The 12982-nt window shown below is 43.2% G+C and overlaps 1 protein-coding gene across 1 annotated transcript; it reads right to left on the bottom strand.

Moving 5' to 3' along the window:
• Window positions 1-4259: 4259 nt before the first annotated feature.
• LOC103185887 (bone morphogenetic protein 10) lies at window positions 4260-6034 on the bottom strand. The gene is made up of 2 exons (XM_007904629.2): window positions 5701-6034; window positions 4260-5230 (listed from the first exon to the last, which is right to left on the bottom strand). The coding sequence occupies exons 1-2, from the start codon at window positions 6032-6034 to the stop codon at window positions 4272-4274; spliced, it is 1293 nt and encodes a 430-aa protein (XP_007902820.2). The 3' UTR covers window positions 4260-4271.
• Between the last annotated feature and the right edge of the window lie 6948 nt (window positions 6035-12982).

Genomic DNA, 12982 nt, shown 5'->3' with positions numbered 1-12982 from the left:
ACCAAGAATATCCCTCTTATGAGCAGTGGCCCCCTTTCATCCTTAGCACATCCTGATATTTCAATGTAAGCACAAGGATGGAGTTTGCCATAGTTATGTTCTGGAAGACTTAAGCACATAACTCAATGTTGTAATTGGAAAAATTCACTGCTTTTCTTGCTTTGAAGCTCAGCTATTTCAGATCTTCCAATGAATATTTCTCCTAGTTTATAAAAGTAATGGAATTTCAGAGCTCTTTAATCGATATCTATCTGATGCATTATAAATAACCCATCACTTTGCTAAATGAACCACATCACGGGCGGGATGGTGAATGGTAAGACTTTGGTTCGATTAAACAAAATTCTGAGGACTCTGTTGGCATTGAAAGTTGAGTCTATTATGCAATATTCTAAGTGGAATAGTAATCCTTCTAGGAGCAAAGCTGAAACTTGTGCACAATAAATTGCAGTCATTCAGCAAGGGCCAAACAGTATTTCTTTAGCAATCTTGCAAATGCAGTAAAGGACATCTTGTTACCAACTTTCGGTTAAGAAGTGGGAGTTACAGACAGGTATCCAGCCTAACCCTACTGTGTTCAGATCTATACCATTGAGCAGCAGGTTGGCAATGATATGATGATATTTATTTTTCAGCTAGCAATGACCACAATGAAGGACTTTGGAGACTGCATTAACGCCTGTGATTTTAAAAACAAAGTTCTGAACAATTTTTTTTATCAAGTGTAGCATATGCTAATAAGATAAACTCCTATTTAAAACAATACTTTTGGCTTAATTTTTTGTCGCACGCAAGAGATAGGCACAATATCATCTGAGATGGGCAGAAAGAGATCTTCCCAAAAAGCCATGTGTCTGGAACAGGTGGTCAGGAGGTTGCAACAGAACCATGAAAATTGTAGAGCACAGAACGGGGTGTTTGCTAACTCACTCATGTGAAGCAATCTTCTAATCCCATCATCATACTTCTTCCCCCCCCACCCGCCCTGTTCCCTTTCAATATTTTACAAATTCCTTTTTAAATGTTGTTAGGACATATTTTGTGAAGAATTTAAAATGATATACTATATCATTGGATATAGTAAATTTAAAATAACTGAGCATCTCTCTCTCTATATATATATATGTCTATTATATAAGATAATAGTAAATTATCTTGGTGTATATATAATAAAGTGGATACTCAATCCACGACTGTTTGTGGGACACTGGCTGCTTTGTTTCGCCCACAAAATACAGTCAATCCACTTTACAATATATTTTACGAAGCGCTTTGAGACGCCATAAGACGCTGTATCAAATGCAAAGATTATTATTGTATCTGACATCTATTTCCTCACCTGATAAATGTAGTCAGGTGGGTTGAGCTTCTTTGGGACCCATTCAGTATTTACGCATGGGAACAAACTGACATCACTTTGTAATATCTTAGAATGTTGCTTATTTTATTTCTTTAATTTCCAAGATTCATTTTTTTCAATACTGGATTTAAAGCAAATTCAAGTTAACTCTCCAGGATTCATCTCTCACTTATTTGAAGGGCAGCAAATAAATAATTTACAAATGCAATCTTTTCCTAAAAAAACTTTCCTTTTTCTTTTATGTCTGGAATCTGTCAATTCCAAGATTCAAACTAAAATGCTTTTGTTACTTGCATTCTAAGCCCCGAACTGTCTGAACTTATTAAACCACATGGCATGGGGGAAAGAGGAGAGATAAGTGCAGTTGGAAGCTTAAACCTAGTAGTATTCACTCTATTTATCTTTGTTTTGGGTCCCAATTGAATTTTACAATGGAATTTTAAAAAATAAATCGAAAATTCAAAAATGAACCCTAAAAATGCTGTTGAAATGTATTAAGTTAAAATGTTTCTGGGAAATTAACTAAATTAGTCAAAGAAACGATCGTTTAAAACTTCAAGAAAATAATAGGTAAACAAAGGAATCTTTTGTACTCTTTGTACAAACATAGTATAGCGCTTGTTGGAAGAGCGAGTTAAATGTAATTACATAATAAGGGAAAAAAAAAGACTTTTTTAAAAGCCCCACATCATAATTATTTTTTTTTAAATCAGCAATGGAACAATTGAGATGGGTGGAATGGGTTCGTTCTGTGCTAAAAGTTTGCCCACAAAATATACAGTCAATTCACTTCACAGTATATGCTGTGAAGTATTATGAGATGTCTTGAAGATGTGATAAGGCGCTATATCAAATACAAGGATTATTATTATCTCCAGTGTGTGATAAACTTTGAAGGGTCCTTCCTTCATGGCAATAACATCAAATAGACTCATGAACTCTGAGCCACAGATAATAATAATTTATTTATTCTTATAATACTTGCAGTTAATATAACATTGGATATCCTTGCACATTTACTGGTAACTCACGCTAGAAGTGTTACCTGCTCCCCACGGACAGAAACCAGGATAAACCAAATTAATTGAACTCCAGCCAGGTGATATTTTCCTGGTGACGTTTTAAATGAGCCTTTATTTTAAGTCATTCTGAGGAATGTATAAAACAATCTCCCCAGAACTCGTTCGATTTCCGAATACGTTGAAAACTCAACAGGTTCATTTGATATTTGTTGTTGCGTTGACTCTACTATTGGGGTAGGTAAGGCTTGGGCACGTTTGTTAGAACCAAAGGGGTAGCAGAGCAAATGACTGCTGGCCATTGGCTTCTGGTTACAGTTGAAGTGCATTAATTTCTTTCAATTAGGAAACATTCTTACTCCTTCCTGTTTCTATGTACATTTTGGGCTTTTTTTTTAATAAAAACTGAATTTTATTCAGGGGAATGTGCTGAATATAACGTGGGTGGATTATAGTTTGACTGTAGTTTATCTTAATCATTTTGTTTCCTCTCTGATGCGCCCGTATAAGTAACTTAGCTATTTGGTCTCTTCATTCACAGTCGCTGGGTGTGGTTTAAAAATGCTTCAGGGAAAAAAAAAGAATGCTTTTCACCTGCTTGCTCTGCAGAAATAGCTTCCCACAGTTATTTCTTAATCTTTCTCTGAAACTCTGATGCTTTTTGTGTCTTGTAATGACTCACAACACAGGACAGTGGATTATATTCTGAGTTACATTTGTCAAGATTTTTTAAAATAATAAATAAACAATAACATACCATCACTTGCCAATTTTTTGGCCTGTTCCAACTCTTTTGACTTTTCATTGCTAATGACACGAAATGTACAGGACCAAAGCAGGGTTATCTCTCTCTGAGATTTGGATGAAATATTTACTCACCCGCAGGAAATGACTGGCCGGGCTCTGGTTAGCTCGGAGTCAAGCATATACAGTCTTATATGTGCTGAACACAAGATGCAGAACAAGACACACAAAAATAGTGACATGTGTGACAAGGTCCAGCTCAAGATTATGAGCCAGTCAGTCACTCAACACTTTTTCTCGCAACATAAAATTTTGGAATATAAAAGTACCTAAGTTGCAATAACAATAATCCTTGCATTTGATTTAGCTCCTTACCACATCTTCGAGATGTCTCAAAGCACTTCACAGAATATACTGTAAACTGAATTTGACTGCATATTGTGTGGGTGACATTTTATTACTATTTTATTATAAATGTATCCAATTATATTGGATATCCTTTTTCGCCCACAAAATATATTCAATTCGCTTTACAGTATATTTTGTGAAGCGCTTTGAGACTTCTCAACGACGTGATAAGGCACCAAATTGCGAGGATTATTATTTATCATTATATAAATGTACTTCACACTTAAATCCAGTCTCGCAAGATGTAAAGCAAATGATGGGAGTATTGAGGCGCAGGTATCTAGAAGATTTTTTTTAAAAAAAGTTTTATTCCGTATTTATATAAAAAAGACCGTTTTAAAGAAAAAGACACGAGTCGAGCGTACCAACCAGTATGAAGTATATTACGCGTAGCCAATGCGGTACCTTGCAAGTATTTACAGTGCAGAAACTTTTCCGTGGATTAAAAAAAAATCTTAAAAAAGTTTTTCTTGTTGTTGTTCTTGTTGCTGTTGATCATTACTGTTTCAGTCGGGCTGGGGCGCTCTCATTAAATAAACAAATATATATATTTTTTGGAAGGGGGGATGGAAAATGTACAGATTTACAGGTTGGGTCGGTGGTCCTTTAGTCCTTTAATAAACCAGGTGCAGAGGCCACTTTGGGGAGTGGGTGACCACTTTGGGGAGTGGGTGACCACTTTGGGGAGTGGGTGGGTGGATGGGTGGGGGGTGGGTGGGGGGGGGCTTTGTGGTGGTTTACTATCTGCACCCACATTCCGCCACCACCATGTCCTCGTATTTGTACTTGTAAGTCACGACGCCCGCCGAGTCCCGGTACAGGACCGAGATGGGATCGAGTTTGGTGGGGACGCAACAAGCTCGGGAGGCTTTCTTGGGGTTGGAGCGGTTGACCAGAGTCTGGATGATGGCGTGTTTGGTGGGCGTGACGTGGTTCGTCAGGGGGAAGTAACACACACCTTTGCACTCGTACGCCTCGTAGTCCTTCGGGGCGATGATCCACGAGTCCCAGCGGATCTCGGTGAAGTCCACGTGGAGGGGCACTCGCTTGCAGTAGTTGCTCTCGGCGTTCCTGCGGGTCCTCGACGTGGAGTCGTCGGGCAGCATGTTGGCCTGAGCTTGGATCAGGTCCTCGTCGCGCCCCCCCCGGACGCTCGACCGCTCGACCAGCTCCTCCAGCACCAGCTCCTGCTCGTGGAAGATCATCTCCTTGACCTCGCCGCTCGCCTCCCTCCGGCCGCGCTTCCGATCGTCCGAGAAGACCACCAGCAGAGGCACGTTTCTGCTCTCGGGGTTCGGCCCCAGACCCAGACCCAGCGCCCCCACTTGCCGAGATCCCCCCTCGACGCTCTCGATGTGGACCTCCAACGCGTGGGTCGTGGTGTAGGATTTCGCCCAACGCCTGATGGCCTCGGTCACGTCGAAGGCTTCCCAGCCACTGTCTTGGCCGCCGATGCGCTTGGACACCAGGATGGACAGCCGGGCTCCCCCGGGCTCCGCACCCTCCACCCCCTCGTCGGCTTCGTACACCGCGACTTTCCTATCGACGCCCTCGTACAGCCGCCTGTCCCTCTCCACGTAGGTGGAGAGCCTGAGTTCGGCCATCACGACCTCCTCGTGATGGGGCACCGAGACGTTGAAGAGGAGGGTGTGTTTCCGCACTTTGCTCTCCGCCTCGGGCAACGCGGGGGCTGCGGCGTCTGCAAAGAAAAGTTGACCAAAGTTAGGGCTACTCTCTCTCTCTCTCTCTGTGTGTGTGTATATAAAAAAAAGGAGTAAAATTGGAAATCCCATTTTTTTTTTTACCGAGAGGGCCAAGTGAGCTCTCCCTCCTCCTGTCCCGTCCTGTCCCGTCCTGTCCACCACCCCTGACGTTTCGTTACGGTGCAACTCTTTTATTAATTCACGGTTCGATAGACCTTTCGGGGTCTCTCCAGGAGTCGGACTCGAAGCCTCTGACATCTCAAGCCCCCGATGGAAGAAGTTCAAAAAAAAATCTGGACCAGGTGGACTGAGGTGATCCACAAATCCCAAAGTGACTCACTAAACGTGTGGGTGTGGGGTGTGGTGATGGTTAGATATACCCACACAAAAAGGTAGTGGGGCCAACCTCTCCCGACGCATCTCAGTCGCGGCAAAACGCGCACCACTCACTCACTCACTCACTCACCTTCGTTCACGAAGCTCCTCACGATGTTGGAGGACGGCGCGGAGGAGCGGTCGGCGGCGAACCTGTTGTACAGGTCGATCATGAACTGGGGCGGGTCCGCCCGGACCGGGTCCTCGTGCGCGGGGCCGCCCGACGGCGTCGGACCCCGCGGGGCTCCGCGCTCGGGGGCGCCGAAGCCGCCCTCTCCCTCCCAGGCGTCCCCGTCCGCGTAGCCGTCCAAGGCGTCGCCGCCGACCCGGGGCGGCCGTTCCCAACCGCTCAGGGGGTGGCAACGCGCACTGTGCGACAGGACGCTGAGCCAAGAGACCGCTGCCAACCAGGTGGCCCACGCCATCGCTGCCTCCTGAACCCCCCCACCCACCCCCCACCCCACCCCAACCCCAACCCCAACCCCAACCCCGGGCGGTCGAGGGGTGTGTGTGTGTGGTGGTGGTGGTGGTGGTGGTTGTTGGTTTGGATGGGCTTTTCCTTCAAGGCTCCGGTCGAAGGGACTCGGTTCGGATCGGGATGGCGCGAGGCTTTTGCGCCTTTTTTTTTTTTTTGGTGCTCCCCCGTCCCCCTCTCTCTCTCTCCCGCGCTCTCCTTTTCCCCCCTCTCCCTCTCCCTCTCTCCCGCTCCCCGCTGCTGCTGCAGCTGCTGCAGCCGCGGCTTCTTATCTCTGGCGTTTGGTGCCATCCTTCATGAGAGCCTTCCTTCCCCCCCTTATCTCCCACGACGCTCTCAGTTAACGAAGGCTCTGTAAACAAGAGTCTAATGGGGAGAGAGGAGGAGGAGGAGGGGGGGGGAGAGGGGGTCCCGCACCGCGCGCTCTCCAAAGGTCGACGGCTAATTAAGGACTTGGATGCAATTTCGCTGCCAATTCCTTCGCAAACTTGGGAAGAACTTTGCTCCGGCGGCGGGATCACAGGCCCCGTGAGCAACACTCCCGCGTGTGTGTGTGTGTGTGTTTTTTTTTCCTTTTTCATCTATTTTGCGTCCGCAAAATCTTCCTTTTTTTTTTGCTAAAGTGACAAGTGACACACAAGCGCTTTAGTTTCCAGCAAAGCGCAAAAGCCGCCCACCACCCCCCCCTCACCTGTGTGTGTTGGATCAGGAGCTCGGGATGCAATCGGATTTAATTGCAGGCCCTGACCCACACTTGCAAAATTATCATCAGTTCAACCCCCGCAATTTTTAACAGCCTCTGCAAAAAAAAAAAACTGCTGTCTGTTTTGTGTCAAAGCGATTTCCCACCAATGGCTCAACTCGGGTGACAATTCCCACGTAAAACCTATTCGGATCTGCCCAGAAAGTGCTTGTACTGTGACACACGCAAAATGCAAAATGCAAACAAAAAAACCCTTTCATACATATATATATATATGTGTGTGTATATATATTTGTATATGGATGGCCGACACCACGAATTCCTTCACTTCTCGTTTTAGGCAAAGAATCATCAGAGCCAAATTGGTGCGATCTCATGTTTTCTTCCAAATATTTGCTGTGGTCGAGAGTTGGATGAATGGTGGATGAGAGACAGTGGTTTGGGATTTACAGGGAATATTAAGCAAACTTCTCTTTGTAATAGCTAAGGAAATTAATGAAGCTGCAGCCTTGACCAGTGTGTACACACACATATATATAAAATGTATACATTATCTTACGTTTTCTTTTAAATAAATAAGATCACTTTTGGAAATGAATTGACATCCGCAAATTTCTAGAAGTGCCACAGATATTTAACATTGTACGTGTCAGTTAAGTTTAGGACAACGCAGGTTGGGGGTAAAGCCACATTCACTGGGTTGCTGAAGATAAGTGAAGTATGTGGAAAATGTGGTAAATCCAACCCACAGGCGAAGGACACCAGAAAAGTTCAAAGCACTGATGTAACTGCACACAACCCTTCCATAAGCATTCATCTTATTTTTTGTAGATTGCACCCAGAGAATAATGATATAAGATGTTCAACTTTTTTTTTCTCTAAAAATGCGCGGCAATCAAATGATTCCTTTCAGTGCCCATTAAAAACCTATTTTGAGGCAATTATGCATTAGGAAATGAGGAATATTCTGAAGTTTATATTGCTGTAGCCACTATAGGGTGAATATATATATATATATATTCATATGCTATGAATATTCCTGCCTGTTTTGTGTTGGAATTGGTAACAGATTTTTAATCTTCTTGACTTCCCTTATTCCAGTGTAAAACAGATTAATATTTGTTGCAGTTCTAAGTAGATAAGATAATCATTGAATATGTTCATTAGAATGTGACAGGCACTTCCGCTTAAGAACGTGTGCACATTATCACTGTAACTTGAAAAGCATTTAGAAAATGCACACACTAATTGATCCTCTAATACTCTGCATTGTTTCCAAAATTGCATACTTTTTGCTATGTATCTATTGAGCCGGTTGCAATGATGAGAAAGCGTTTCTCAATATATCTAGTTCACTTTAAGTTTAAGTTCTACGCATCACCCCATCGCCCTTTGCTGCTTTGCCATATCCCACAACTTTCCGTCAAATTTGAAATCTGCCCACTTATTTTTTTTCTATGCTTTAAAACAATTCCATGTTTTGCCATACTACTTAACATGCTATTCTATCCATTATTCCAGGTATACTTTCAATTTTCTCCTTGTTTTCTGTTCCCAGTGCAAGGGATATTATAGTGATACCTTCCATTATTTTAGAGTTACATGAATTTAACTTTTTGCCTTTTCGCTAAAGCTTCCCTGAAATACGCTTCTTGAATTGCTTGCTTTGTTTCTTATTATTTGAACACTTTCAAATTCCATGTCTTTCCTTAAACTTTTTGTCCAAAATTGTGCGACATAGAGAACTGCAACTAAAACCTTAAAATAAGTGCATTTTGTATTTTTTCACCATGGATTTTACAAATCCTAAAGTCCGCTTGGTATGTTTAATTTAACCTCTCAGTTCCTACCTAATATTCATCAACACTAAGAATTTTAAATTGTAAAATAGCTGCTTGGTGTAGTAAAGGCTTAATCATTCTGTGTAGGTATATCTTGAAACAGTTATATATGATGGTTAATTTGGTAAAATACTTATTTTTAAAAAATCCTTGCAATCAATTATAGCACTTACAACATCTCAAAGCTTCATAGTTACTTGTTATCAAATGTTTGACATTTGTAGGCGCATGGCATGACTAATTATTTCCATATCAGTGAAATGAATGACTAATTTATCTGCGATTTTTGGCTAGGACACTAGGAGAAATTTCCTCTCTTTCCAAATTGTGTCATGGATTTTTTTAAACAGTGTCATGGAAATTCAAACTTCCACCTGACCAGACAGAAAGGGTTTAGTTTTAATGGTTCATCCAAAGGATGGCACCTCTGACAAGGCAATACTCTGCCAAAATTATATTGGAATATCAGCTCAGGGAATGAGTTCAGGTCTCAATGTTGGGCTTGAACCCATAAGCATCTGCCGCAGAAGTGTGCAGTACTCCAGCACTGCTGATGACAGCGCAGCCAGTCTGGCTTATTGGCAGGACGTGGAAGGGCAGACCAGTTGGGGCTAGGATTTCTTCACACTTAGCTATTGTTAACCTGACTCTTCCACTTCAGGTCCTGAATGCCAAAGCCCTAATGGGTATAGTGGTCCTAGCTTGACTAGCAGTGGGAACTTTTGCCAGACTTTTAATGGCAAGCTACAGGGTTTTAGTTGGGTAGACTCGAGCAGTACCCCGACGCACACTCAGGGGTCCCCAAGCATTGGCTCTTGCACCTAAACTGTCCAGAATTAGGTAAGCAGTATGTGTTCCTCTGGGGAGAGAGCGTAAATTCCATCCCAGTAAATATTTCTGGAATTTCCATACATACATACATACATACAACAACAACAACAACAACAAGATTCCATTTATAAAGCGCCTTTCACATCAGGAGGACGTCCCAAGGCGCTGCACAGTTGGGTCATGACCCGAGCAGGGGGGAAATGGTCAGGGTGAGGGGAGGGAAGGGAGGGAGCGAGGAGGGGGAAGAGAGTCGAGAGGGGAGCTGAAGGCTCGGTCAAAGAGAAAGGTTTTGAGACCGGCCTTGAAGGAGGAAAGGGAGGAGGCGGCGAAGGCACTGGGGGATAGAGTTCCAGAGCCTCGGGGCTGAAAGGCTGAAGGCCCGACCACCGATGGTAGGGCAGGGGATGTGGAGCAGACCGGAGCCAGAGGAACGGAGGGTACGGGCAGGTAGGTAGGGGGATAGTAGGTCGGAGAGGTAGGAGGGAGCAAGGCCATGAATGGCCTTGTAGGTGAGGATGAGGATCTTGAATTCGAGCCAGTGGAGGCGAACGAGGGTGGGAGTGATGTGGTCCCGAAGTCTGGTGCGGGACAGTACACGAGCTGCAGAGTTCTGAATGACCTGCAGCTTGTGGAGGGAGGTGGCGGGAAGGCCGGCGAGGAGAGAGTTCCCATAGTCCAGCTTTGAGGTGATAAAGGCGTGGACCAGTGTTTCAGCAGCGTGAGGGGTGAGGTAGTGCCGTAGTCTGGCGATGTTCCGGAGGTGGTGGAAGGCGGTGCCAGTTGTGGTGCGGATGTGAGAGAGAAAGGACAGCTCAGGGTCGAACAAAACGCCGAGGTTCCTGACTGGCTCTGAGAGGTGGAGAGTGCAGCCTTGGATGCTGATGGTGTCGGCGTCTGAGGTGCGGAGGCGCTGACGTGAGCCAATCAGGAGGGCCTCGGTTTTTCGCACGTTGAGCTGAAGAAAGTTGTCTCTCGTCCAGGACTCGATGGGATACCTGGAAATCTGTTTGGTTTGGATACTCTTATGCATGGTGATGGGTTTCTGTATGTGTCAAACACCCGGCTGACCAAAAAAAACAGACCCAGAAGCAAGAGTGCTGCCAAGTGAGCCAAACAAATGCACTTGATACTGTGGGATAAATGTGCTACAAAATCCTGAGGTACACACTGTTTGAATTCCTGTTTGTTTAATCAAGGCTGCATTCGAAGAAGCATAATTTTTCCTCCTTAACATGTTCCTAGCAAACCCATTCATTTACCCCTGAATCACCAACCTTTGCATCTAGTTCTGAGAATATTTCCAAATAATTATAGTTTCAGCAAGTAATCACGGTTAAGGGGATCAATCCTGTAACCTTTTAATGAAAGGTGAGTGACATTAATGAGTCCAACGACTCTGGAAACGGAGTCCTGTAGCTCAGTGGTTAGAGCACTCGCTTTGCAAGCGAGAGACTTGAGTTCAATTCCAGGCAACAACAACAACAACAGGGCGAAACCTTGGGCAAGTTTCCTTACTCCACACGCCTAATAATAATCCCTCCAAAAAACCAAAAAGAATAATAAATTGATCATTTTCAATCTATGACTGTTTGTGGGACATTGCTGTGCGCAATTGGCTGCCGCGTTTGCCCACAAATATACAGTCAATTCACTTTACAGTGTGTTCTGTGAAGCGCTTTGGGACGTCCTCCCGACGTGAAAAGCGCTATATCAAATGCAAGGATTATTATTATTATAATCTAGCATCAATAAATGATGATGAGTAATTCTGGTTTGCTCTGCTTTCTGTGAACCGAAGCACCTTTTGCCAGAGAATTATCACTCCCTTATTCATAATAATAATCCTTGCATTTGATAGAGCACCTTATCACATCTTCGAGACAGTTCAAAGCGCTTCACAGAAAATACTGTTAAGTGTAAAATGAAAAAAATTCAACAACACTACAAGAAATGAGAGCAACATTTGTAACATTGAAAAAACCCCAGAGTTCATTACACTTTTTGCAATGTTATCGATGTTGTGATACAAATATTTTTCTTTGTAGTTTTTAAAATGGGTGTTCTCTTTCTCCTATCACTCTTCTCTTTCCCATTTCTTCTGCTCCTAAAGGTGATGGATTGTTTGCGGCTACCGTGTTTCATATCATTGTTGATTTTGTAAGTCAATTTGGCCATGCAAGTAAGTGTCATTGCCTGTGGTCAGAATTGTCTCACAGAGTTTGCGTTAAGCCAGTGTCATAAAATTTTTAGAAAATTCTTGAATTCCAGCTTAATTTTGAAGCCAAGTTGCCATAGCTGTTTTTTTTTTCCTTTTAAAAAGTGGGTAATCCAAATTAAGACAGAGTTTAAGAATTTACTAAAATTCTGCACAACCTTAATTTTATTTTACGAAGATGTTCAAATGGTTAAGTTGCGATGTCTACAGAGGTATAGTTTCCAGCAGGGGTCACCGCAGAGCAATCTGAATGGGAGTTGTGGCTGATATATTTGCATTCAGGCCAATTGCAGTGTTTCCTTCCTGTATTTTGTTCCCCTAAAAAGCATCTCCTCTGTTAGACCATACATTGGGCAACAACTTCCTGCTCTTTAAAGGAATGTACTGAACCATTTAAAGCTCTTTAACTTCTGAAAGGGTTGTGAGTGGGGATAATAGTCCCTTAAAAATAATAATAATCATTTGGCCACTTAATCCACGACTGTTTGTGGGACACTCCTGTGTGCAATTGGCTGCCACATTTCGCCCACAAAATATACAGTCAATTCACTTTACAAAATAATCTGTGAAGCGTTGTGAGATGTCGCAATGTAATCGTAAGGTGCTATATCAAATGCAAGGATTATTGTTATAGTGATTATTTGAAAGGATCATAGTTTATTGGCTGTGGCATCATTTGAATACTGTGGCAGCATTTCTGAAGTTCAATCGAGAAATCTGATAAAACAGCAACATTTATTCATCACTTCAAGAGTTAAATCATATTTGGGTTTCTTCATCCTTTTAAAAGTGCTCCTTCTGAAGGTTGAGCAAAGTCTGCTTGCGAATGCTCAGTGGTTAACTAAGCCTAATTGTTTGATGTGAGGCGAAACTAATACCTGACTTGGGAATGTCAGGAGAAAAGGTGAATCTGCAGTAATGCTTTGGAGAAAATAGATGCTCACAGGGTGTGGTGGCAAGATTACAAAGAACTCGGAAGGTATTGGATAAAATCTGCAAGAGAAAGCGGTCCAGGGCGGAGGTTGTTTTCAAGCTGATTTCCTTTAAATCTGAGAATGGAATACAGTGCTTCTCTGAATGAACAATGCATTTTGTGGAGATGACTTGGAACAGAGTTTACGCTGCTGAAGGAGGGTTTTCCTCCTACAGTATAGCTTTAGTGCTGAACTCATTGGCAAACCCAGGTGTTGCTATATTCAAAAGAAAGATTACAAAGCTGACCTAAATCATTGTACAGTGACAGACACTGTGTGGAGACAATATTGGATGAGAACAATGTGATCCAGGCTAGTTATTCAAGTGAATAGT

The sequence above is a fragment of the Callorhinchus milii genome, unplaced genomic scaffold (assembly GCF_018977255.1).
Source record: "Callorhinchus milii isolate IMCB2004 unplaced genomic scaffold, IMCB_Cmil_1.0 Scaffold7, whole genome shotgun sequence".
In the NCBI taxonomy this organism is placed as follows: domain Eukaryota; kingdom Metazoa; phylum Chordata; class Chondrichthyes; order Chimaeriformes; family Callorhinchidae; genus Callorhinchus; species Callorhinchus milii.
Note: the sequence above shows the minus strand (reverse complement) of the source record. Positions and strands in the feature narration are given on the sequence as shown.

Coding starts and splice junctions, on each gene's coding strand:
- LOC103185887 (XM_007904629.2), bottom strand. CDS start 6,034: ATGGCGTGGGCCACCTGGTTGGCAGCGGTCTCTTGGCTCAGCGTCCTG. Junction 5,231..5,700: donor GAGGAGCTTCGTGAACGAAG/GTGAGTGAGTGA, acceptor TTTTCTTTGCAG/ACGCCGCAGCCCCCGCGTTG.